The following is a 26,326-nucleotide window of genomic DNA, read 5'->3' as shown; positions in this document are numbered from 1 at the left end:
GTTATTTGTGGTCATTTGTGTGAAGATTACGTTATTTATTTTGTTTAGTAGTGTTCCAAATCAGCAAGCAAACCGGCCAGATGCTGGAGAAAGTGCTGTTTGGCTAGGCGGCAATTTTACCTCAGGCAACATTCAAGACGCTATCGCTGATTAATCTTGTGATTCTAAATGGTGGCGGCATAAATTTCCTTTTATCGGGCATGGTTTCGTTTCTATGTGAACTATTGCTTTTGCTGACCGTTTTTAAACCGCTGTAAGGTTAATAGATTTGTCACCTATCGTATGATTTACCTCAGAGTACAACATAGCTTTTAAAGCAACCTATTTCTAGGTGTATAATCACTGAGCATATTCAGCTCGCTCTGTAGTTTCGGATTCTTTGTGTACCGGTATCTGATCTAGTGCCCATCAGGCTACTTGTTGAATTGTACATGTTTTAAATTGCTACGACATTTGCTGCGAATACATTTTTTTTGCCGCCTGGTGGGAAGTAATACAGCGACGCGTAGAGCTCTAGAGCTAGTCCTTGTTTTAGATGTTTATCACTCATTTCACAAGTGTTGTCCAATTTACAGCAGTAGTCTGTCATTATTCGCTTATTGACAGCCTTCTCAGACATAGTAAGACATGCTGCAATGTCAAGGTTTGTCAGTAGATGTCGTCAGTGTGTTGTCTACAATCAGTCTATGTTAAAAAAAAAAAATAAAAATAAAAAAGTTTGATAACTATTGGTCTATGACAACCATGATTTCTGTGGTAATTATTGTTTTTAGTCTAGTCTTTACAATTTATACTACTCTACTTATATCATGTGAATATGTGTCTGAAATAAGATTAATATTTTTGTTTTTTGTTTTTTTTGTTTTTTACAGATGGTATGAAACATTGGGGGAAATGGAGTTAATGGAGAAAGTAAGACAATTCAGTAAAATATCTGTTAGGCCTACAAAGGGTTTTCTTGGGAACGACATTGTTCTCGCTGCAGTTTCTTCGCAGAGTTTGCGGCATTCTAATGCAATCCCACAATTCCACTCTGACTATAAAGTCTGACCGCCATTAGTTTTATGTCCTTTCCGTGCTTTTGTAAGGTAAGGAGATTAATGTGGGCTGAGGCGGGGTAGGAAGGGTAAAAATAATTTGTGGAGATAATTTGCATACTTGATTGTCTCGTCTTCCTGTTGCAACAACAGTTGTGTGACGTTTGTATAGTCTATATGCGGGGATGATTCGCATTTAATACATATGAAATGGAAATATTAAACTCCAAAATTTTGTGCAGCAGTAGCAGGCGGGAAACGAAGTTGTGGTGCTAATCTGGACGAGTCAGTAACCTCTGTCGCACAAAAAAAATGTGTGTATGATTGTTGTGTCGTTGATTACATATGGGAATGATTTGCTTTGAATGTATATGATATCGGAATAGTTAACGCTATGATATTGTGCAACTAGCAGGCGGGAAACAGCGCCGTAGGCAATCTGGACTAGTAACCAGTCCTCGTGTTCCTTGGCAATGCTAGCAGCCGTCTCGCTATGGAACATGTGTACTTTTCCATGAAATGAGTTTTTGTAACTTGGGATGTCTGCCATAGCGTTACATGCAACCCAGCAACATCTCATGACGGCATATATGAATAATTGTTTGCATGTAACGCTACGACGTGACAACACTCTATCATAATTAAGCAAAATGTACTGGTATTCTTGACAGTAGTGTTTGCATACGTCAAGGCTCTAGTTTCCCGCAAGATGTTGCTCAATGGCATGGTGCTTAACCAAGCTAGCCAGATGGACATGTCGCTGATTTATAACTGATGAAGTGGACTGTTCTGTTTGTGTTCCAGGAATCTGCTCTACAGCTGAACAGCTAATCAAAGTCAGTCAAAGGTCAGTTTTTAAAAAATATATATACACGGTATATACAGTTGCTCTTAGCTGTTTGTTGCATAACCTGTTATTAATAATATGAAACAAATAGTGATTGGAAAGTGAGACTCTTACCATCATTACAACATAGGCCTAATTGGCCCTTAATAAACATGCTTATCTTTTTAAATATATACATATTGCATTAAAGGTTTTTTTTGTAAGACACTTTTAATAGTGGTTTTTGTCCCAAATGTCATTTTGTTTAGAAAAACAAGTAAGAAGACAACAACATCATGGACCGTCGTCAGACCAGGCCAGCAGTTTGGATCATCGGGGACAGCTACATCCGCCGGGCATCTGAGAGGGCAAGGGTGAGTATGGGTAAGAATTTACACCTGCCGGCAGACATAACCTGGTCTGGAGTTGGAGGCCTGCGATGGGGGTCCTTCAAGTCACGGCTGGACTCCCTGTTGCGCTCTAGACCTGCCCCAGACATGATAGTCTTGCATGTCGGAGGAAATGACCTAGGACAAATTCAAGGGACTAAATTGGTCAACCAAATGAAGCAGTACTTAGGCCAGATGCATGAGAGGTACCCCAACCTTAAGTTAGTGTTCTCATGCATCACAGAAAGGTGCGTGTGGAGGTGTGGGCGCCCCTCCAGAATTAATCGTACACGTGCCTTTCTAAACAATGTCATGTCCGCATTTGTGGGGTCATTAGGGGGAGTAGCAATTCGGCACCCCGAAATTAAACACAATTGGCCGGGGATGTTCTTAGCTGATGGGGTCCACTTGACGGACCTCGGACATGACATTTTCCTGAGAAACCTCCAGGGGGGCATTAGAAGGGCGCTGTGTGTGACTCAGTAAATTAAAGCGTGCCTCTTATTACTATATATATATATAATGCCGTTGGTCTTGCCGCCTATTTGTTGTCACGTAGCAATTACAAACTGTGGTTTTAAATTGGAAGTAGTGATTCTTGGTTTTTTTTCTTGGCTGTGGTGGGAGTGAGTGAACTCCCACCACAGCCTTCCGCAGGTTTGTCTACACTACTTGCCTGTCATCATTCAAAGTAAGTCTTCTCCATTACCAAGTATTTGTTGGCAATGCAGTTTTTTTTTTATTATTATTATTATTATTATCATGACAAGGACCTACACCACTAATACTTGTCTTTCTCTGGTGGTGGTGGGAGTGCTGGAAAGGGGGATTCTCCTTCCTAATCTCCCACCACCACTTTTGTCAGGGGCCACTGCGGTCACCCACAAACATCTGAGGAGGAGCCGCCACCATTGTCACCACCTGGACCAAGGACCCTGTGCTGCGGTCACCCACACACATCTGAGGAGGAGGCGCCACCATTGTCACCACCTGGACCAAGGACCTGTGCTGCGGTCACCCACACACATCTGAGGAGGAGGCGCCACCAAGGTGTTGTGCAGGACCACTGCTGTCCACGTTACTCCGTATGTTACGTAGTGTTCTTATGTATCACAGTGTATACTATTGAAAAGCAAAAAAAATCCTCGCACACTGGCATAGCACATCATAGTGTTGTATGTAATGGTACATACATTTATGGATTATTACTCTTATACGTTTTGTTTATAGTACACTCAATTTTAAAAGATTGTGCCAGCGCATTCACATGTGTGCAGACCTGTGGCCCAATGTTATGTACATGTATTTTTCTGTAGTTCGTGTATGACATGGATCCTGTTCTCATCTTTCATGTTCATTTGCATTATTATTATTTTTTTCTACAGCTCAAGATGTGTAGTCATCCACACCTGAGAAGGGGCCCAGCACCTCCTAGGATCTGCTCTCCACAACTATCTTCACACCACTTCATTGTTTTAACAAGCTTAATAAATGATAAAATATGACTGCCCATACTTTTTGTTTCCTAATTATTTTGCAATACTGGTTAACACGGTCTTAACACACTGTAACTGTCAGTTTAAATTAATGAACAGAAGAATCTCAAGTACTGGTAATGCATCGCTTTAAAGCTGTACATATGTAAAAAGAAGTGTTTTCTGAATCCTGTTGAAAGCAAAAGTCTGAAATGACTGTGTTGACTGAATGAGAGCAACTAACATCTCCGTGACTGCCTCGACGTCGATGGGGCCTGGGAAACAACCTTCAGGTTTGTGAAGATGACAGCTGTGAAACGGAAAGGTTTAGATTCGTCATTTGTAAATGGCAAAGCATTCAACGGGAGTTATTTATGTGTTGCAGGAATGGGTGTAATTCTTGGTGTGGGTGGTGGACAGAGGTGTTGAAAGTAAAGGCATAAAATAAACAAATATCTTTCCGTGACACCAGTAACTTATTCGAGTACAGAGTAGGCCTCAGTCTGTATGTACTTGTCCTCCGATCAGCTAGTTTGTGGTGGGTCCTCCTTGTTGGGGTTTCAGAATCAACACGGTCTGGCTATGTCTGTCTATCCCATCAGTTGCAATGGCGAAAAAGGTGCAACAGCCAATGTGCTAGTGTACTTACAAAACATAACTTGTACGTTTACTTGTGATGTGGGTGTCACCAGAGGTAAACGTGTCCCCACCACTTTTTCCCACAAACATATTTCAAGAATAGCATACACAAACAATATGCCATAGCGATGTCTCCACCACTTGTAAAGACACTACACTTTAGCAGAAATTAAGTCTCCCAACTTCGGACTGGCACATGCTAGCCACTAGCTAATATGGTGTACGGTCAGTCAATGTGTACGGTATATTGTACTGTTTACAAACTAACTCCAAGACTACATCCAGCCATTGAACACTATTACATGAATATTATATTTTCCATCCTTGTCGATCGCCAGATTCACTCATGAGATGTATAGGGTGGTACTGTTACATTCGAGGGTTTCGTTGTTTATTAATACTACCAGCAACCAAGCCCCGAGCATTGTGCGAAGTCTCATAACAAAGATTATGATGTCACAATCGTCTCCCCGGCCCGTAGAGGGGCGGGACATGATTTGAATTTAGCGTTGTCTGATTGGGTGTTTTGTTGTCCAATCAGCACCTGCGTTTGGCGTTGCTAAGGTGGAATGTAAGTTGGAATGTTCCCAAATCTGGCTTCAAAGCGTTGAATGGCAAATAGCGTTGGTTTGGCGTCCATTCTATTTACTGTCAATGGGTAGAAAGTCTTCTGCGCAGGACGGTGCCCTGAAGGTTGACGTTCACAGTATGCAGCCTTCATGTCCTGGAACTTTTATTGTGCAATTTTCCATATCTGAAACAAGCAATGTGTTAGACTATATTAGGGTTTCATTACATCAAATTACACAGCAGGGTTTTACAGAGTGTTGGCTACAGTCACAGGACCAAAGTGGACTTGTGTGCCTTGCTCAAGTGCACTTCAGCTGTGGATGGAGGTGTAGGTAGGGAGAGGTAAGGATGGGATTTCAACCTGATTCTCTCTGATCTTAGGACCACCTCTCACCATCAGGTGATGGCTGGCTGCTACCTCAAATTTCATTCATGGCCCAAGTTATGTTCTGTAATCAGCATTGTTTTTACCTTACAAAAATAAATGTAAATGCATTCAGCACCATGGGGGGCTGTGAAGACCTTTGAGAATATTTGCAGAACTACATACTGAATTGAGCCATCCGCCTTTCTCTTGGTTGGTGTGTTGAGATGGTGACTGCAGTCCAGGCTTCTTGGATCGGAGGAGAAAAGCTGTAGCTTTTACTGGCATAAGTATGTGGTTGTGGAAGGACCCTGTCTGCGGTTGACCTGAGGGAAAAAAAGAGCACAAATTGCATATTAGCACAGAGCCCAATGCTTAGACCATAGACAGGTAAATCATCTGGCACAATCTGCATGCAACCAACAGAACCTAGAAAGAGACAGATTAGCAGCAATACACAAAGGGGACAAGTACACAAAAAAACATGCAAAGTGTTCTGATAAGGTGCATGGAGGTAGTCTGTGTTGATTCCAGCAACCTCAAAGACTGAAAAGTGTCCCAGTGTACTGAATTGAAGACTATAGCGCGTGTGCGCGCACACATAGGAATATGATAATTTAGTGTATCAATTACAACTACAGGATCTGTTCATATGCTTTTGTCAGATAGAACCATTGTTTCTCAAAGGCAGATCATTCCAAAAGGGATAGTAGTATCTGCAACTGGACGAAATTACACCCACAAACATGAAAAACATTTTAACAATTCAAAGGCAGCCTTGATGTGAGAGTGAACCTGATGAAGCAATAGCGAAACGCATTGTTCAGCAAATAAACTACCAGTGTGTGGTGATTCATCCTTCATTTACTTGGCAGCCTTGATTGTGATACAGGAGCAAGGAACAGCTATGGAAAACACCACAACATTGGAATGGACAAAGCAGAACATTTCTATATAACCATGGTAAAAACAAATGATGTACCGGCATCTCCATGTGATCATTCAGTGTAGCCATCACAATAAAGATCTGTTGTGTAGCCGTCATGGTCATTAGGTGGTATTTATCAAATGCAAAACATGCAAACGATATTTTTGTAAACCACTAGAAAGACATGGGCTTTGCTGGTCAAAGTAATGTGTGCTCTAAACATGGTAGGTTACTTACTTATTACGGGGTGAATCCGTATTTAGTAACTGAACGCGGGTGGAGAAGGGGAATTGACAGGTGCTTCCATCCTCCCAGCTGGTTTGTCTGGCTCGTTCGCACAGTCAACTAGTAGCAAAACACACAAGAGTAACCGTCTGAGTTACACAAAGCAATTCTGAAAACGTGTTTATGTGCACAGAATAAATGCCACGGGGGGGGGGAAACACCAAAAATAACGCGATTAAGGTAGCAGCTATGTTAAGCAAGGTAGCAGCTAGATATGTTGGAACTTGAGCTAATCCTCTGACCCCTCTCAATGGATACTTGCTTAAAAAAGACACCACTGTGTCCTAAACCAATTCACAAAATATTATACAGACAAACATATTACCTCACCTCTCGATTAGAAATGTGGTCACCAAAGCGTACGTTTGAAGCCGCTGCCATAGCCGACATCTGTGTCCAAGAGTGTCAGGTCCCATTTCCATTTTACAGCCCGTGTTGGAATCTGGTTTTGCGAGTCCGATGACTATAATCCAAGGGAGTATGTTATCCTGACATGGTTAGTCCAGTGTACCAAGAGCCAAAGTTCTTCCTGTAGCTCTGCAAAAGCTAGCAAAGTTTCCAAGTAGCTCAGCCTGCTGCTAACTCTCGTTTCCTTGCTAGCCGAGTGATGACGAGCCTCGTCGCATGTGCATGAATGATGGGGGCGGGGTCGGTCAAGTTCACGAGTCGGTGAACGCGCAGGGAGGAGGGGTGAGTGCTGGCGGTTGATGGACGTGTCAGAAACCAATAGAAGTGATGATGAGTATTACTTCTATTGGTTGCCGTTTTCTTCTGACTACGCCCTCTACACTGGACCAAAAGATTTCGTTTTTTTTCCAAACACTCTATTTTAATGGGTGCTATGGCGTCATGAGGAGTTTTTCAGATGATATGGTAAAACATGTTCCAGAAAAACATCTCCTACCCCACCTTTAAGAGTATGTGCCCTATGCGTCACTTTTGAAGTATTTCATCAGGCAATAATTACAGACACCAAGGGTATGCCTGCGCTAGGTGTGAGATAATGGCGCTAAACCTCAAAAGTAGGTCTACTCCTGCATGTCGACATGGCTTGAGTGGTGGTTAGGTTGGCTTGGGGAATAATGTTGCTTTGGTAGTTGTATGGCAGCTTTCGATGGCACATGCTGAAAGGCTTTCCCCATTTCTTTACCTCTCCTAGCCACGGCAAAGAATTGTTAAATAGCTGTCTTTAAAAGTTCTTTACAAGTCAATGTCAAGTGTACTTTATTGTCAAAAGTCTATGTAACAGGCTTAGCACAGAAGTTTGAAATTGCGTTTTACAAGTCTCCAATATGCAGTTTAACTAAAACATGTAAATAAGATTTTTACAAGTGTTTATGAATAAAATGACAACGTAAACATAGTGGGAGGGAGAGGTCTAGGTCTAACCATGTCAACATGTAAAGCCAAAGGTGTGCGCTCAGTGTCAAAGACTGCTTTGTTAAATGAGTCATTAGATGAAGATTATCTTGACCATCTTTTTCTTGTCTGTGTGCAGACACTTGCAGGATCCTTCAGTCATGGAGGAGGATGAGGGAAGAGCACTGGTTAATGACTCCCCCCACCTACGTGGCGGGTTGGGAGTCAAACCAGCAACCTTTGGGCTGGTTTGGGGAGGGGAAGGGGGGGGGGGGGGGGTTGTCGCCGGTGGCAGATGGGGTCGCCGGCGGGCCTATTCACTATTAGCTGAAAATACTTAACTACATCAAAACATCATTGCCATGACAGCACAGAGAGCATTAAAAACAGATTAAGAAATAGCCATTACAATTTAGGTGCTCAATATACAGTAGAATAGCTTTCAAATCAGTAGCTTTTCAATCCAGATGAACTTGGAGGCGTAGACACCCCCTAATTGACTCGCGATACACGCTTGTTTATACCGAGTACACATAGCAAAAAAATGGACTATTTTTTGCTGACCGCGAGCCGTGCAGAGTTCTACATTGAATCTTCATATGACATTTACTCCATAAAAAAGACCCTTCTCATGTCAAGATAATATTTAGACAGTCCATGAATTCAACAGTATATAATCCAAAAGATTAAACATTTGTTCCTTGGTCATTCAAGTAGAGGGAGACTTGGCCATTCAAGTGTCATTGTGTCTCTGAGGCCAGACTCTCCTGATAGCCTCCTGATGGCCTTTCTCTCCTCGACTCTCCCGAATGACCAGGGCTGCGTTTCCCAAAAACTCTTAAGTGGAATTAAGCTTTAAGTAGTACTTAAGTATGAGAGGCCGTCTAGGCAATATATCAGAAATAGGTCTCACATCATCACTTAAAGTTTATACATACACTATTTTACCTCACACATGCACTTGGCACAACCATTTTATTTGCATGTGCGAGAAAAAAAATGTTGTATGTAGACTTATGAAATGATTGTATGCATACACTTTTAGTGATGTGGTATGTTACCTAGGCGGCCCCTCATACTTAAGAGTTTTTGGGAAACGCAGCCCAGGGTTACCCAGTGTTTTACAGTAGGGCCCTCTCCTATGGGTTACCCAGTGTTTTACAGTACGGCCCTCTCCTATGGGTTACCCAGTGTTTTACAGTACGGCCCTCTCCTATGGGTTACCCAGTGTTTTACACCTTCTTTTTTCACGTCCCTCTCCTATGTGTTGCCCAGTGTTTTTCAGTACGGCCCTGTCCTATGGGTTACCCAGTGTTTTTCAGTACGGCCCTGTCCTATGGGTTACCCAGTGTTTTACAGTAGGGCCCTCTCCTATGTGTTGCCCAGTGTTTTACAGTACGTCCCCCTCCTCTGGGTTACCCAGTGTTTTTCACCTTCTTTTTTCACGTCCCTCTCCTCTGGGTTACCCAGTGTTTTTCACCTTCTTTTTTCACGTCCCTCTCCTATGGGTTGCCCAGTGTTTTACAGTACGGCCTCCTATGGGTTACCCAGTGTTTTACAGTACGGCCTCCTATGGGTTACCCAGTGTTTTACACCTTCTTTTTTCACGTCCCTCTCCTCTGGGTTACCCAGTGTTTTTCAGTACGGCCCTGTCCTATGGGTTACCCAGTGTTTTTCAGTACGGCCCTGTCCTATGGGTTACCCAGTGTTTTTCAGTACGGCCCTCTCCTATGGGTTACCCAGTGTTTTTCACCTTCTTTTTGCACATCCCTCTCCTCTGGGTTACCCAGTGTTTTTCAGTACGGCAATCTCCTATGGGTTACCCAGTGTTTTTCACCTTCTTTTTTCAGGTCCCTCTTCGATGGGTTGGCCAATGTTTTTGCAGTACGGCCCTCTCCTATGGGTTACCCAGTGTTTTTCACCTTCTTCTTCCTGGACTGTCAAGGCCAAACAGAGCTAAGATCAGATTCAAGGCGCATTTGGCATAATAAAATATATTTTGTCTGACTGAATTCGCAGTCTTTTTTTATTTTCAAATAATTTTAGCAGTAAGGCGGCACTAGATCTATGTATTTTGTGTGGTTGCACAGATCAAGACACTGTTAATATGCATGCCGATATTTTTTAAACACAGATATTTGTTATCCATTTACATCTAAACAAAGTCTGTTGTCTACTGAAGCAAAGGGCCATTTGTATCCTATTAGGCACATAGTTTAGTTTAGTTTATCCCCCCCCCCCCCTTGTGTGTATATGTTGTATGTGTATTAGTCAAATGTCAAGCATTTTATTTATTTCTTTGTGTAGCCTACATCTGTTTTTTAGACTCCATGTTTATGTGTCAAATGTCTTGTGGTTCTGATGTAAGGACCGCCATCTTCTCTTTTAAACTGCAAACCCAGTTTGTCTTCGGGTACCAATAAAGTTGAACTGAACTGAACTAAACTGAACATAGTTGTGATTAAAAGGTACAAACTAAAGGGGTACTTATTTGTAACCATCCACACGGTGCAATGATGTCTGGTGGTGTTGACCAAAGGAGAGTAGAGACAAGAGGGCTTACTCATAACAGCGTAGTACGAAATGATGGCCAGGGGAGTACGGAAATTGTATTCTTCTTCTACGGTCAGTATTGGAAGCATCAGGAAAGCACGCAATGCCACTTCCGCGAGGGTCGGAGTGTGGAACAGGTCATAGGACAGCGTGAATGTTTGTCAGCTGTCCTTAATTACCCCCAGCAATTACTGCTGACCAACAGCTGCCGTTAATTTGGCCACAAATTATCCATCATGGTGTCGCCCCCACTGACCATGCGCAAGGGAGTACGGAAATTGTATCCATCGCACCCACTGACCAATGACCATGCGCAAGGGTTTTCCATCCACTCGTGTCCTCAGGCTACGCCCCCGTACTACACCGTGGCCAATGCACCCCCCCCCCCTGAGAAATTGTTCTTCTGGTCGAGTTTCATTGGTGTTGACCACCGCAGGCTCACGGAACCCCAGCAGGGCATCCGGCCCCTCAGTGGCCACACCCAGAGCTGCAACTGGGCTGGATCCAGGAGCCAGATCTGCCCCCCTCCAGCTGTGACAGCAAGGGCCTTTCCCATTACTAATCTCCACCCCTACCCCTTTGCCTTCCTCTTGCCCCTCGTGCTTTCAAACAAAGCCGCAAGGTGTAGGGCTTGAAACGCAACCCCTATGGATTGGGATGCCCCTTCAACAATCACGGAATGACACTCACAGCTGTCACTAATTCCATGCATTAGGTTGACGTTAATAGCGATTGTTTATATGTGCGTTTCACAGAGAAAAGGGCCATAAAACATTAGGACAATGTTACACTTAGTGCAATGGAATAATTATTACCACTTTAAACTTGTGTGCTGTTGTGGGTGCCGCGGCTTGCCGCCAATTTTTAAATGAATTCGCAATGCATTCAGGAAAACCTGTCATAGCCCTCCGTTGCGGAGTCTGGTGTTGGGAAATATCCGCGCGGAGGGGTGGAAAGCCCTTTTCCCTACCCCTACCCATCTGTCTGAACGTGAATCGGGATGCCACTACCCCTACACGTGGACGCGCAAAACGGAGGCAAAGGGGTTCGCATAGGGCAGCCTGATCTCCAAAAATTCTGTGCTCCTGGACACGGATGTTAAGGACACGAAATCCGTGTCCAGGAGCACGGATTTTGCCAAAATTCCGTGCTCCTGGACACGGAATTGTTTTCCGTGATGGGCACACAGAAGTGCTTTCTAAAGGCTATTACCACAACACTGTGCTAACTCTATCATTAGAAAATACATACCAAATGCTAATCCTAAACAAAATAATGCTATAGTTATTTAAGTTGTGCCCTGACCAAAACATTCCCTAAGCTTAACCTGTCATTAAAGACATATTTTTGAGAAATACCTTTTCCAGTTGGTTGCTAGGATATGAAATTCATATAAAGAATGAAAGAAAAATAGCTGTGCCCAGACCAAAACAATCCCTAACCCTAACCTGTCAGTAAGAAAAAAATTTTTTGAGAAAAAATATTTGAAATTAGAAAAATCCTGAGAAAACACAAGACTGTGGAAACAGAGCTGTATAGAGAGAGAGAGAGCTGTATAGAGAGAGCACTTCTGTGTGTCCATCACGGAAAATAATTCTGTGTCTAGGAGCACGGAATTTTGGCAAAATCCGTGCTCCTGGACACGGATTTTGTGTCCTTAACATCCGTGTCCAGGAGCACGGAATTTTTGGAGATCATGTTGCGTAGGGCTAGGGGTGTAATGGGATTCACCCCAAGTCTGCTCTCACTGGCAGGCATCAGGGGTCTCTGTATAGGAGCTAGGGCAGTCGTGGCTTAGTGGTTAGAGCACTGGGTTGGCAACCCAAGGGTTCCCGGTTCAATGCCCAACTGGACCACGGCTGAAGTGCCCTTGAGCAAGTCACTTAACCCCCACACTGCACCCCGGCCCCCGCTCAGCAGGCAGCCCACTGCTACGGACTAGTATGTGTACTTCAATGTGATTCACTAGTCCAAATGGGTTGAAGTGCAGAGAAAGAATTTTCCCTAGGGGTCCAAAATTGGCTCCAATTGGCTTTGTATAGAGCAGTTTGGGAAACCACAACTCGGCCTGGCCAGCGAAGGGCAATCCGTAGCAGCTCTGCCCAGAGCCATACAGGAGGAGAGTCGGGCAATCTCCACTGTGTCCTACACTGTATTCCCCAACAGTACTATGAACTAGAAAAGTTTATGCTGTAGTACTCAATATTGCAAAAATGTCCAGATGACATACACATTTTAGGTGTTCTCAACAGGTTTTCAGGTACCAATTAATTAACTCTGGTTGGCATTGTGTTTTTAAGTACAACTGACATCCTAACACAATGTCTTTCAGTTTGTAAATTGGAACTCTATCTGGCATATGAGTGGTTAGATGTCATGACAACAGCTGAGGCAACCATGGAGTGGTGGTTAAACAGTTGATCTTCAATCTCAAAGGTTGCAAGTTCAATCCCCAATATGGATATAACTTTACCTACTTTCAAACTTCCAGGTACATGGTATGAAAATGTTCAGATGGCCACCAGGCCCATGACTCCAGCTTTAATTAGCAATGTTTTTCACATTTAATTTCGAGCGAAATTACAAAAGAAAAATGCTTAGGTAAAGCAAGACAATGATTTAGCTGCTGTGGTCTGGATAGGGGAATGGCCACAAGATCAGAGGATTGCAGGTTTGAAAAAAGCACTAAATTAGATATTTATTGTTTATTTTTCACGAAACTGTGAAATTTTGCGTGTCAGCTTTGGCAAAGCAGTCAAGGACTGTTACTACTCCACGTGTCCTTCATAAAAATGTGCGTGAAGACGTTGAGTTGAATGCTAACTTCCAATAATAGCCTACCAACGTGGTGTTTGTAGCACTTCAATTCCGTATTACTCGGTGATGCCTGGCGCGTCTTACCTGTGCCAAATTGGGAGAAAACTTCCTTAGAGCTCCATTCATGTCCTGTCTGCTATCACGGACACTTCTACGGTTATCCTTACGTCTTTGGCATGGTTTAGTTCAACCATTAATAGCTAGTGTAGTCCATTACAGTTACCGCTTCAAACCGCTTGAAAACAGGACTTTTGGGTGAACGACATTTGTTGTCGTCACATGTTCATTGTTCAACTTTGACCCTGGATTAGACCTATGATTTTTGGCCCAGGCCCGAGCCCGAACCCGAACCCGAGCCAATTTCGGGTCGGGTCGGGCCTGAAATGTCACTCATTACGTTCGGGTAGGGTCGGGTTCGGCTTCTCTATCGTTGACAGTTTTTTTTTTTTTTTAAATAAATAAATAGGCTATGTATGTGCTTATAAAATATATACTAAAACTATGCATGGATGCTAGATCAATGAATTTTTATTAAATAAATAACGGCATTTCGGCCGTGTTTTGGCCACGAGAGACACTTGTCATAAGCAGCACGCAATATTGCTTGCGCTCTCGTCCCCACCGTCGTTGTCCTCAATCACGTTATGCTTCTAATCACTTGACTCACGCTGGTTGCTGTGCTGTCACGATTCTGTTTTTTTTGTAGGCTATTTTTACCAATATATCAGTGAACACAACAAAGGGCATTGAATTTACAAAACCATATCATGCCCAGTTGCGAAGTCAAGCCTAACGGTTTGGGACTCAATGGCATGCGCAGCATCGCAGCATCGAATCACTTTCACTTTTACCTCTGCTGAAAATTGGTGGTGGATCTCAAAGTAGGCTACAGAGGGTCAAGATAAACATTCCAGAGAAAGATGGACTCGCGAGAAGTCCCAGTAAAAGTGCATGCAGGGCTTTATAACTGTTTTCATCACCGGCCAAAACGTGTAGCCCATAGAGCATCCTACGGAACGTGCCAATTCCGTTACTTTCGAGAGCGCAGGAACACAGCGCAATACAGTTCAAATGTCAGTAGCGTCGATACCATTACTGCACTATTACAGTCATCACCTCGTTACCCAATTTGAGTAGGGAAATCCTCTTAGGGTTTGCTGATAGAATGCACTGTTTGAGTTGATAATTTAGGGATCTGCGCACAGCACGTTGGCTGGCTGTTTTTTCTCTCTCTTTCAGTTCGAGCTCTCGAGTGTGAAAGAAAGCGCGCGTTTACTCCCCGGCCCGTGCGCACAAGCAGGGCTCTAAATCAACACCAGCCAACTGGCCAAATGTTAGTGCAATTTAAGTTTTGCTGGCAGAAAATACCACTTTACTACACTTTGACCCATTAGGGAGTGTGTGTTTGGCCATATGACGGAAGGTCCGTTAGATATTTCAAATGTCCAGTATTCTGCAATACAGCCGGCCACTTGTCCGGCCGGTAAGAATTCTAGCGTGAACACTGGCCTGCATGTTTATACAGTCTATTTAACTTAGATTTTGTAACAAAATACTTTAATGGCTTTAATTTAAGGGCTTTGATTTGTTATCATAGATCACCCCTCCTTATAAATAAATTTGAAATTTCGGGCTTCCCTCGGGCTCGGGCCTACACATCCAATAATTAGTCGGCCTCGGGCCGGGCCCGGCCCAATTCCCATGGGCCCATGTCGGTTCGGGCTTGGATTTTTTTACCCGTTCTTACCTCTGCGCCTGGATGGATGGATGGATAGACGAAGGATAGATAGATAGATGGATAGAGAGATCGATAGATAGATAGATAGATAGGCCTAAATATATAGATATATAGATAGATAGGCCTAGATAATATCGGATTTTATCACATTTTTATCATTTAATCCACATCAAAGGCACTCTATGGGAATACTGAACAATTAATTATCCATAAATGATATACCATTTGAAAGTGTGTTGTCTCTACTTTAATATGAAAGTAACTTGTAATTGACACTTTTCATGTCTTTTCAAGTTATTTGACATTATTTAAAATATGACCAAAATGTCAATTTTTCCTCAGAATTCTTGGTAGAATTCCGGCCTATTCAAAAAAAATTCTGGTAGCTAGAGGGTTAAACTTATTAGGCCTATTTATGCTCCACAGGCAGCGGATATGGGACCACCAGAACTATATGATCCATCAGCTCTACTCAACACTCCAAAGAATAAACAACTGACTGTGTTGTGAAATCTGACACTATTTTGGGAGAAATGTTATTGTAAGTTAGGCTATATGGATTTCCTTCAGCCACCAGCTCCTAATAAAAGATTCAGAAATGGACAACAAATAAATGACTAAATTGCCTAATGTGTTGAGGTTGATTCTTTGTAATGTATTGACTGTTGACTGTATAGACTGGGTCTACATTTTTGAACAGATTGTTGTGTATTGTATGATTGTTGTGTTATTGTCTACTGTTTTTGTTTGTCAACGACATGGAACAAAATAAAAAAAAAACTTGATATAAAGCATTGTTCACGTTTGTGGAATTAAAGCTCATGTTATATTTGGTTTAAACAGAGGGGTGGTAGCCTAGTGCATTAGTATAAACCAACCAATCAATAAACCAACCAAGATTTTTTTTTGGCTCTAAAATGGGAAAACATAAAACTTTTGATTTTGAAATCAACAACTTAGAGCCAATATAGCAAAAAAAAAAAGCTGTGCTTGTTTACTTTAAAATTGTAACTCAATGCTAAGTACTAATTGCATTGATTTTTGCATCATTCTCGAAATATTTATGTCAATGGAGCATGTTAGATCTTTGAGTAGCAGCTACTAAAACATTCAAGATTTTATTTTTTCTCATAACATTTGTTTTCACATAACATGTCTGATTTTATGTAAGACTTACGTAAACGTTTTAGTTTTCAACTCAAATCTTTTGTGTAAACCATTGTTTCTGTGCATTTTAGAGTTTGGAGTACATACTTGACTTGGGCTGCTAAAAACAAAAAATCTAATTATGGAATTAATGTTTTCAATCTTTTCAGTCATTTCAAAGTTTTTGAGATTAAAGATTTTGTGTCCTTCATATGCATGAATGTATGTAGTATTTACATAAAACATTTGGTCACAAAACTAAAACTTTAACGGGAATAAGTTTCCACAAAAGTTTTGAGTTAGTGGAACATGTTGGGGTTTACGGTGTAGGGCCGACTTCCACATTAGCAAAATTAGCTGTTTTAGCGTCTCGGAACTGCTTAGCGTTGCGAATGTTAGTGCCTAGAAGTGGGCTTACCACACAGCAAATGCAATGCGATGCAATGCAGGGAATATGTGAATAAATTCACTGTATCACCTTATTAAAATTTACCTGAAAGAAAACCCACACAGGAGACAGAGGTAACATTTAACATTCTGCAGCAGAATGGGAGTCTTGTTCATCACAGAGATGTTACAGAAATGATACAAGCCCCGTCTGCTAACAGTGGTGGCATGCCTTTATTAGCCCCTAACAAGTAATCACTAACAGAATCTTTAGTTTAACCAGATAAGGTCATAGTTCAGCTGACAAGAAGAATAAACATACAAGTTAATAGTTCAGCTAAGTGGTAAATCTTAAATTGTAAAAAAAAAAAACACATTTTTTTAAAACAATCTAAAAACTTAGTTACTTTACTATTTTCCTCCCATTGACCTCTTTCCCACTTATAGCAGATACAATATGATGTAATGACTCAGCAGAAGCTGGTCCCTGGGTGAGGCTGTCATGCATTGACGCCTACTACAATACAATAGCTCCATTTAAATATACTCTAGTTGCACCACAGCTTCATCTCTCTCACACAGGGTGTACTAGCAAGTAGTGTTGGGGGCACAGATCATCTACTGTATATTGTATTGTATTGTATTGTATTGTATTTTATTGTATTATACTGTATTATATTATATTATACTGTTTTATATTCAGTTTATTTTTCATCTCTGTACACGGGCCACATTGCAAGAAGGATCATTAGGCTTTGGGACAGCTGCCATCATGACCTAACAACATACCTCAAACACTTTTCCCCTCATATTACATATGTGTGACGATAACCATGACAAACTTAACAAAATTCTCTACTGTTGTCCTTGCAGGATACATTGACACTGGTAATACTGCATATTTTTATTTTGCTGTAATATTGCTGTTGTACGGCAGCATAATATTTGCCAATGTCCTGGTGATTTCGGCCATCTGTGTGAACAGCACTCTGCATGAGCCCATGTACCTGTTTGTCTGCAACCTGTGTGTGAATGAGCTGTACGGTACCACCAGCCTATTCCCCTGTCTGCTGGTCAACGTCATCTCCGACTCGCATGAAATCTCTCTGGTGTACTGCTACCTACAGATGTACTGCATGTACACGTACGCCACGGCTGAGTTCTGCCATCTGTCGGTCATGTCGTACGACAGGTACACGTCCATCTGTCACCCGCTGCAGTACAACACCATAATGACACAGAGGAAAGTGTGTATTTTGCTTGCTCTCGCGTGGTCGTCCTCCTTCTGCCAGTTCACCATCACCCTGTCTTTAAACGTGCAGCTGGAGCTGTGTGGTAACGTCATCCAGAAGGTCTGGTGTGACAACTACTTGCTTGTGCGACAGGCCTGTTCGGATACGACCATGAACAGCATATTTGGCCTCTACACCACCGTTTTGTTCATTGGCGGCCCTTTACTAATCATACTCTATTCCTACATCAGGGTGATCAGTGTTACGTTCAGGGCCAGTCGCGAGGCCAAGCGGAAGTCCCTGAGCACGTGTGGCCCTCACCTCGTCTCGCTACTAAACTACGGCATCTGCTGCTCCTTCGAAATGATTCAGAGCAGATTGGGGAAAGCAAACATGCCAGACGTACTGCGAGTCATTATTTCGTTATACTTCCTGATGATTCCACCGCTTTTTAACCCCGTCATGTATGGGCTAAAGATGCCTATGATTAGACAAGGGTGCTTAGAAATCATGAAAATGACAGAGAAGAAGACGCCCCTTTGATTTTCATTCATTTTTTCTTTGCTTTTCAGTAAAAGGATGGAGGGCACCATCCAGGCCTGGAATTTTGTCATTTTAGGGGCAAGGCCACCTGGCCTTTTAAGTTGTCATTTTTTTAAGGGCACAAAGGCCAAAAGCCAGGGCACCTTGGCCATAAATTAAAGCAAAATACTAATTGATAAAAGTGGTTGGTAAGTTGGTCTTTTCTAGCAGTTACATCAAAATGTAAGCAGCATTTTGCAGGCTGGCCGGTGTTAATTCAGAGTGAATGCAGTGCAAAATACAAGACTGTGTGAAGGGTAGGGTGACCATCTCCGTGACAGCAAAAAGGAGGACATATTTTTGGACGGGGGATTGGGAGGAACTGGGGATTTGTGTTTCTTAAATGCAATTTCATGCATTTTAATCAATTAGGTGTCCGGCTTAATGCTAAACCGCAAAACTTGGTCAGAGGGCATCAATGCCACTGTGGCCTTATGGCAGATTTTTTTTTTCAAGGGCACAAGGCCAAAGCGGGAGGGCACGAGGGCCCTCACGAAATTCCTGGCACCATCTCTCATGTTTTTATCAATAAAGAATGATTGTGGAAATTTGAATTTTGTATCACAGGACGTGTGTGATTATATGTAACCTTGGTAACACTTTATTTTAGGGACACATCTATTAGCACTAATACATAAAATATTAATGCATGTGTAAGTAACTTGTAAGGCATGTACTAAGCAAAATAAGACAGTTGTTAAGCATGTATTCACAAATGTCTTGTTCATGCACAATAAGGGATTTATTACCAATATAACCTTAGTAAGGACCTAGTAGACCTAGATTTCTATTTATGTGTAAGCAGTAAGGGCCAGAATACAATGTGTATAAGCTCCTGGTACACTGTGTGAACAAACCCTGAGCAGTGTGAAAACAGATGTGGAATAAGGGTCCCTATTCTAAAGTGAAGCATTGCTCAGCCCAGATGGCTTAGGGCCCCCGCACTACCTAGGGCCCCCACTCTACGTCCCCCCCCCCCGGGAAGCAAAGTGTAAGAACATTTCAGAGTCTACATAAGTCTCAGTAGGTATGAAGATCTCACTTATTCTTCTCATTATGTCAATGAGTAATTGGAAGCATTATATAGCAAGGATTGGACGTAAACTTCTCAATGACGGTGGGTGGTGAGATGTCATTTTTTCATACACCAATTAGTTTTAATTGTAAAAACCCTACAATAAATGCAGAATATAACGATGAGTAATAGTTTGGAAGCGAAACTAAGCTATTCTTTTCTGATAAATAAGTTAATGTTTGAGAAAACTTAGCTACAAGAAGCGCAGTGCATGATGGGTAGGCTACGCCCTTAGTCAGAAATGCAATGCATGGCCAATGCAGCAATGATAATATTTCTGTTGTTACGTACATGGCAAATTGTTTGGATAGCAACTAAATTTCACAAGTGGGGGGAGGAGCTAAGGACGTAGGCTCAGAGCTGGGTAGGTTGTCTGTTGGCCTAGATTGCGTACCCATCATGCACTGCACTTCTTGAAGCTAATGTTCTCAAACATTCACTTAATTATCACAAAAGAGTAGTTTAGTTTTGCTTCAAAACTATTATTCTAATGTTCTGCATTTATTTTGGGGTTTTTTACAATTAAAACTCAGTGGTACATGAAAAAAAATTACATCTCACCAACCCACCGCCATTGACAAGTGTACGTTCAATCCTTGCTATATATAGGCTCTTGTTACCTCCCTCTCATTGATATGAACAAGAGAAAACTAGATGACTCAGCTGGGTAAAAAATAATTATTTGATATACCCTTACACTTTGTAGATCGGGGGGGGGGGGCTAGGTAGTGCAGGCCTGGGTGAAGTGGGGGCCCTAGGACTTTGGTAGTGCAGAGGCCCTGAGCCATCTGGGCTGACCAGTGCATCACTTTAGAATAGGGACCCTTATTCTGCATCTGTTTTCACACTGTTCAGGGTTTGTTCACACAGTGTGTCGGGAGCTTATACACATTGTATTCTGTCACTTACTACTTACTAATAAATAGAAATATAGGCTTACTGGTCCTTACTAAGGTTATATTAGTAATAAATCCCTAATTGTGCATGAACAAGACATTTGTGAATACATGCTTAACAACTGTCTTATTTTGCTTAGTACATGCCTTACAAGTTACTTACACAGGCATTAATATTGTATGTATTAGTGCTAATAGATGTGTCCCTAAAATAAAGTGTTACCATAACCTTTCCTTGAATTTTATCAGAAATGTAAAAATGGACATATTGTCAGGCGCCAAAATGTGTCTTACATAAAATGTTGGGTCTCTAGGGTTGCGGTTAGGGTTTGCTGAGTGAATATGTAATAACCAATGGCCTCCTTTCACAGTAATACTGTATCTGAATGTACTTAAAGGACCAGTTCTGCTAATTCCAATATGCTGTTGTATTTCTCACGCTACCCTTGACTTGTCAGTACCCAGTGATGCTGGTTCATGTGGGTATTTTGTGCATTTGTGGTAGCTACACGACACCTTAGTTTCCTTCCGGGAATCAAGTTACATTACATTGCACTTAGCTGACGCTTTCACTTTATTCAAAGCGACTTACAGTTATTATTATTCAGGGTAATGGTTACAGTCCCTGGAGCAATGTGGGGTTAGGTGCCTTGCTCAAGGGCACTTCAGCCATGGATGGAGATGTAGGGAAAGGTCAGGGGGGATACGAACCCGCAACCTCTAGATTGAAAGACCAACTCTCTAACCACTAGGCCATGGCTGCCCCTATAAGTTGCCCCCAAATCCACACAGTACCGCCAGTGGCACGCTGTAATAGTCATTGTTAGGTTATTTACCATAGTATTACTTTACTATGACTAGTAAGGCAAGGCAAGTTTATTTATATAGCGCATATCATACACAGGTACAACTCAATGTGCTTCACAAAGTTAACAAATGTAAATGAAAGGAAACAGGGAAGAAAGAAGGAAATAAATTAGAGTCAAAAAACATTTAAAACATTAAGATAAAACACAAGGTAAAAATAATAATAAAATAAAATAAAACAAATTAAATAAACATCAAAATAAAAATAATAATGATAAATTTAAGCTAGGGGAAAGCATCTGAGAACAGCTTTGTCTTGAGTCTAGTATCAATAGTGGGTGCATTTTTTACGTCATCTGGAAGCTGGTTCCAAAGCTTACTATTACTATTACTATTTTACATTACATTACACTTAGCTGATGCTTTTTTTAAAAATCCAAAGCGATTTACAGTTTTTTAAGTACAGGATAATGGTTACAGTCCCTGGAGCAATGTGTGCTTAGGTGCCTTGCTCAAGGGCACCTCCACCATGGAGTGAGATAGGGAGAGGTAAGGGTGGGATTCAAACCTGCAGCCCTCTGATCTAAAGTCCATCTCCTTAACCACTAGGCCACGGCTGCCCATAACATTACATAACAGAGGGCCTTAAGGTCTAAGGTCTTTCAGAGGCTTTTAGGCTGCTTGCACCACCCTGACATTTTCAAGTATTTTCAGTAAGCATCTCTGCAAAAGTGGAATATATGGTTGTATTCTGAAAAGCCTGTCATACAAACATGTTTTATTTAAATTGAGTATAAACACAACTGTACAAAAAACAGGTTTCAGAGGTCTTCAAAAAGTGCAAGAAAACACACAATAAATATATCTAGCCAAGACTTTTGAAGTTTGAATCTTGTAAACAAATGTGTTCGCTGCATAAAAGTAAAAAGGGCATTTAGAAATGTTTTGTTGTTTTCATACAAAATGCAAAAAAGAAAGACTATGCCACTGCCACTGCCTGTCTCAGTTGAATACTAATGAGATAGGTGTGAAAAACCTCTAATGGCCCACACCCCCCTGTCAATCTCCATGTGCTCTGATAGCACACCCAACTGTCACTCTCTTTGTCCTGTGGCCAAGTGAGCAGCATGGCTGTGTTTATCCTAGATGAAAGGGGCGTGTTGTCACCTCTGAATAGCCACTCAAGCACCGGTACTTTACATGTGACACATCTTTAAATTGGGCCAGCTATATAATTTATTTTATATATATATATATATATATATATATATTTGAAATCTGGTAGGTCTGAGGTTTCTAATGGTGTGAGTTATATGTTTCAATGACAAAAACTCAGAGTTACAGATTTGTTTTTGGAGACATGTCAAATTGCCCTCTGAAGGGCATTCAGTCCTCTGTGTGTTAAGTAATGCACTATGGCTCGGTCATTGGCATTCTGGCAACAGCAAATGTATAGTGTCGTGTTTTAACGGGTTAAGTGACTGTAGCCTCCTACTCCACTTCCCTACTCCCCAGATCTGCTTCATATTCCACTACCTCAGTGTTGCCAGATGGGAAATGCTGAATTATCACCAAAGCATCAGAATTATGGCTTTTTGGGGCTTTTTGGGGGGATATTATCGTACAAGACCCAAATTGTTTTTTCAAGGCATCTAAATGAACTGTATGACAACTCTGAAATTATCGTACATCTTTTTTTTTCATACAGAGGACAAAATCATGGTACAAATACGATAATTATCGTACATCTGGCAACACTGTACTGCGTGTTCTGATTGTACTCCTGTACTTCACTATTCCCCAGAACTGCTTCATATACTACTAGGTGTTCTAGAACTGCTTCATATTCTACTAGGTGTTCTAGAACTGCTTCATATTCTACTAGGTGTTGTAGAACTGCTTCATATTCTACTGCGTGTTCTAGAACTGCTTCATATTCTACTGCGTGTTCTGATTGTACTCCTCTGCTTCACTGCTCCCCAGAACTGCTTCATATACTACTATGTGTTCTAGAACTGCTTCATATTCTACTATGTGTTCTAGAACTGCTTCATATTCTATTACGTGTTCTAGAACTGCTTCATGTTCTATGTGTTCTGATTGTACTCCTCTGCTTCACTGCTCCTCAGAACTGCTTAATATTCTACTACGTGTTCTGCGAGTACACGTCCCTGGCGGTGATGGCGTACGACCGCTTCGTGGCGGTGTGCCGTCCGCTGGAGTACCACTCGGTGATGACGCCGCGGCGCGTGCTGCACCTGGTGCTGTTCACCTGGCTCTTCACGCTGGTCGAGGTGGCGGTGGGCGGTGGGCTGACCTCACGCCTCCCCATGTGCGGCACCCGCATCACCAGGATCTACTGCTCCAACTGGCCCATAGTGAGACTCATTTTTTGTTACTCATTCTCTTTCTGCTTCTTTCTCTCTCTCTCTCTCCCTCCTTCTCTCTCTCCCTCCTTCTCTCTCTAACTCCCTCCTTCTCTTTCTCTCTCTCTCTCTGTTTCACTCTCTCTTGCTCTCTCTCTCTCTCTCTCTCTCCTTCTCATATCTTCATCTTCCCACGCTAGTCCAAACCTCAGGCTTGTTGGACTCTTGTTGGGACATTTCCAATATTTTTTGTAACTCCGTCTTTCTCTCTCTCTCTCTCTCTCTTCATCTCTCTATCTCTCTCTATCTCTCTCTCTCTCTCTCCTTCTCATCTCTTCATCTCCCCAAGCTAGTCCAAACTAGTTGGACACTGGGACATTTCCAATATTTGCCACTTCTCATAAATAGCTCGGATCTACTACTCCCTACTACTCTGTTACTCCCTCTTTCTCTCTCTCTCTCCTTCTCCTTCTCCATCTCTCTCTCTCTCTCTCTCTCTCTCTCTCTCTCTCTCTCTCTCTCTCTGGTACTTGATAGAGTAGTGTTTATGCTTCTTATGCTTCAGGCAGGGCAGCAACTGAACAAATCAACAAGCCTCTCCATCTCTCCCTCTCCATCTGTCTCCTCCACTCTAGACTAGAATACCCGTATCCTTGGTGTCCACTGCATATCTGAGGTTAGCACGAGCATCCGTTATCTTATTTGAGAAAAAAAACACCTGTCGAGTCTCTGTACAAGTGAACGGAGCATGGAAGGTTTTGAGGCAGCGGTGCGCATGCAGCCAAATTACGTCATACCTGTTTACATACTCTAAAGGGGTCTATAGGGACAGCAGATCCACCACCCTGTTGGCAGTGCCCAGCAAATACACGGCCCGCAGACTCAGAAGATGTTGATGGGCCCACCGCAACAGCCGTTCGGCCACTTTCAAGCATTGGAGGGACTTGGACTAAAACATAAATGCAATTGCTTTGTTAGGGAATGTTTTAGCAGTTATAGTATAATTTTTTGTTAAGCTCGATCACACAGCGTCTGCTTATGAGGCCCTGCGCCACTGTTGTAAAATTGTCTTCTCAGTCATGTTAAACGTGTTCGTAGGGCTGGGCGATATGGAAAAAAAACTATATCACGAGTTATATAGCTCTTTATTTTTTTCATGTCGCAAAACAACCGTTCTTTAAAATGAATCTTTTTATTCTTATTTTTACAGTTACATGAACTTATAGTGTGTATTGTGAAAACATGAAATGTAATTAAATGATATTCAATTGTATAAAATTGATGAAATTACTATCACGATATAGGAGAATATACACTTTTATATCACCATAACGATATATATCGGCATATTGAGTATATGGAGTTGTAGGAAATTTGCAGAATCTGTCCTGCAAAACAATATCACAGCTGCACAGAACTGTGCAACAAAAGCCCTTAAAATCATCCACGAATTTGCTCTTTACGTAAAGATTAATCTTCTTATTGGCATACAAAACATGTACAGTATGGTCTTTGGCCTGGGTTGGATGGACACATCTCTATTCAGTTATGATGACTTCTCGGTTCCCACATTTGTGACAGGCCAGGTCAGCCATTCCAGTTGTCTGCATATATAGCAAATGTGTTTATAGCCTCACACAAAGTTGCCTACACATTACACAGTCAGCACTTGGATCATTATCTTTGACCATCTCAGACAAATGTCTCCCAAACTTGTTCTGGTTTTATTTATATCAAATCAGAAGCTGGTGATCCAGCATCATGTCTCTATGCTTGTCCATTTACTTCAGACCTGACTTCCTCCTTCACCTTTTCCACACGCCGCACTCCACTAGGTTCTTGGTGTGGCTCGGAAGCAGTCTTATAATGTAGAAAATAGATAACACACAGTTTCTTATTTCTTTTATTTTTATTCAATCATTGCAAGGTTAAAAAAGAGAAAAGAAAAGGAAGAAGAAACTGAGTGTGATGGATGTGAAACCAGGATCTCTCACCTCCTGTTTATTGTAATGAACCTGGGCTTGACACTGGCACCTGCCAACCGGCCAAATGCTGGTAAAACCTGGCTAAGGCTGATAACAATTTCAGTGTCACTAGCCAATTTGGCAGGTAGCTTATTTTATGGTATGACATCAGAATGGCGTATATTCTGCACTTTGCCCCTTGTGTATCAATTGTTTGTATTTAAGTTCAAGACAATGCTCAGTTACTCAGTCTCTATTTGTTTGTTTTATCTCCATGTAGAAAGCCATGTACTCATCTTCTTGAAGCACCTCATCTTCTGAGGTTAGATGTAAAGCGTCATGATAAAAAAAATGTGGCTAGTAGAATAGCTGGATGGCTAGTGACTTGGGAAAACCACTAGCCACAGTGGCCGGCAAGCAAAAAAAGTTAATGTCAAGCCCTGTATGAACCTGCCGGAAATAAAAGAATGAATGTATCATAATAAATAATAATCTTGATGTAGGCCTAATAATCAAATTATTTGTATTTATTTTTTAAAATAATAATTTCGTCATAATTTCGTCATGGCAAATATTCCAAATCCACAATTGAATTAAACCCACATACAATAATCCAAAGTGTGATATTGAAATGCTACACTATAGCATTAGCATACCACTGTTCATCACAAAAGAAACATTTCATTTCATATAACGCATAATTATGAAATAGAAACATAAAAATGTAAAAAAATAAAAAGGTTTTGCTGTTGATACCATATACAGTATATCATATATCTGTTAAAGGGAACCCCCTTAATTGTGCACAACTTAAATAATATAATAGTCTTTTAACAACATATTAGACATTTATTACATTTATTGTAACATTGCCAGTAGTATAGCGTGTCA

General features: G+C 41.7%; 1 protein-coding gene and 2 long non-coding RNA genes across 6 annotated transcripts; 2 read left to right on the top strand and 1 right to left on the bottom strand.

Moving 5' to 3' along the window:
• Nucleotides 1-868: 868 nt before the first annotated feature.
• Nucleotides 869-3,766, top strand: LOC134454720 (uncharacterized). Of its 4 annotated transcripts, none has more exons than XR_010035905.1 (4): nt 869-912; nt 1,842-1,884; nt 2,133-3,302; nt 3,638-3,766. It is a non-coding gene; the product is annotated as an uncharacterized LOC134454720 (long non-coding RNA). The 4 variants fall into 4 exon arrangements; XR_010035904.1 differs by lacking the exon at nt 869-912 and adding an exon at nt 966-1,088; XR_010035906.1 differs by lacking the exon at nt 869-912 and adding an exon at nt 1,334-1,351.
• Nucleotides 3,767-5,028: 1,262 nt separating this feature from the next.
• On the bottom strand, nt 5,029-6,537 carry LOC134454719 (uncharacterized). Its single transcript, XR_010035902.1, has 3 exons — nt 6,466-6,537; nt 5,487-5,626; nt 5,029-5,120 (listed from the first exon to the last, which is right to left on the bottom strand). It is a non-coding gene; the product is annotated as an uncharacterized LOC134454719 (long non-coding RNA).
• Nucleotides 6,538-17,346: 10,809 nt separating this feature from the next.
• On the top strand, nt 17,347-18,288 carry LOC134453984 (olfactory receptor 11A1-like). Its single transcript, XM_063204729.1, has one exon. It carries the CDS (start codon nt 17,347-17,349, stop codon nt 18,286-18,288), a length of 942 nt encoding a protein of 313 aa, XP_063060799.1.
• The last annotated feature ends 8,038 nt before the right edge of the window (nt 18,289-26,326 follow it).

Source organism: Engraulis encrasicolus, chromosome 8 (assembly GCF_034702125.1).
Source record: "Engraulis encrasicolus isolate BLACKSEA-1 chromosome 8, IST_EnEncr_1.0, whole genome shotgun sequence".
NCBI classification, from domain to species: domain Eukaryota; kingdom Metazoa; phylum Chordata; class Actinopteri; order Clupeiformes; family Engraulidae; genus Engraulis; species Engraulis encrasicolus.
This window is presented reverse-complemented; position numbering and strand designations above follow the sequence as displayed.

Excerpts from the sequence above, each read along its gene's own strand:
- LOC134453984 (XM_063204729.1), top strand. The coding sequence starts at position 17,347 with ATGACAAACTTAACAAAATTCTCTACTGTTGTCCTTGCAGGATACATT.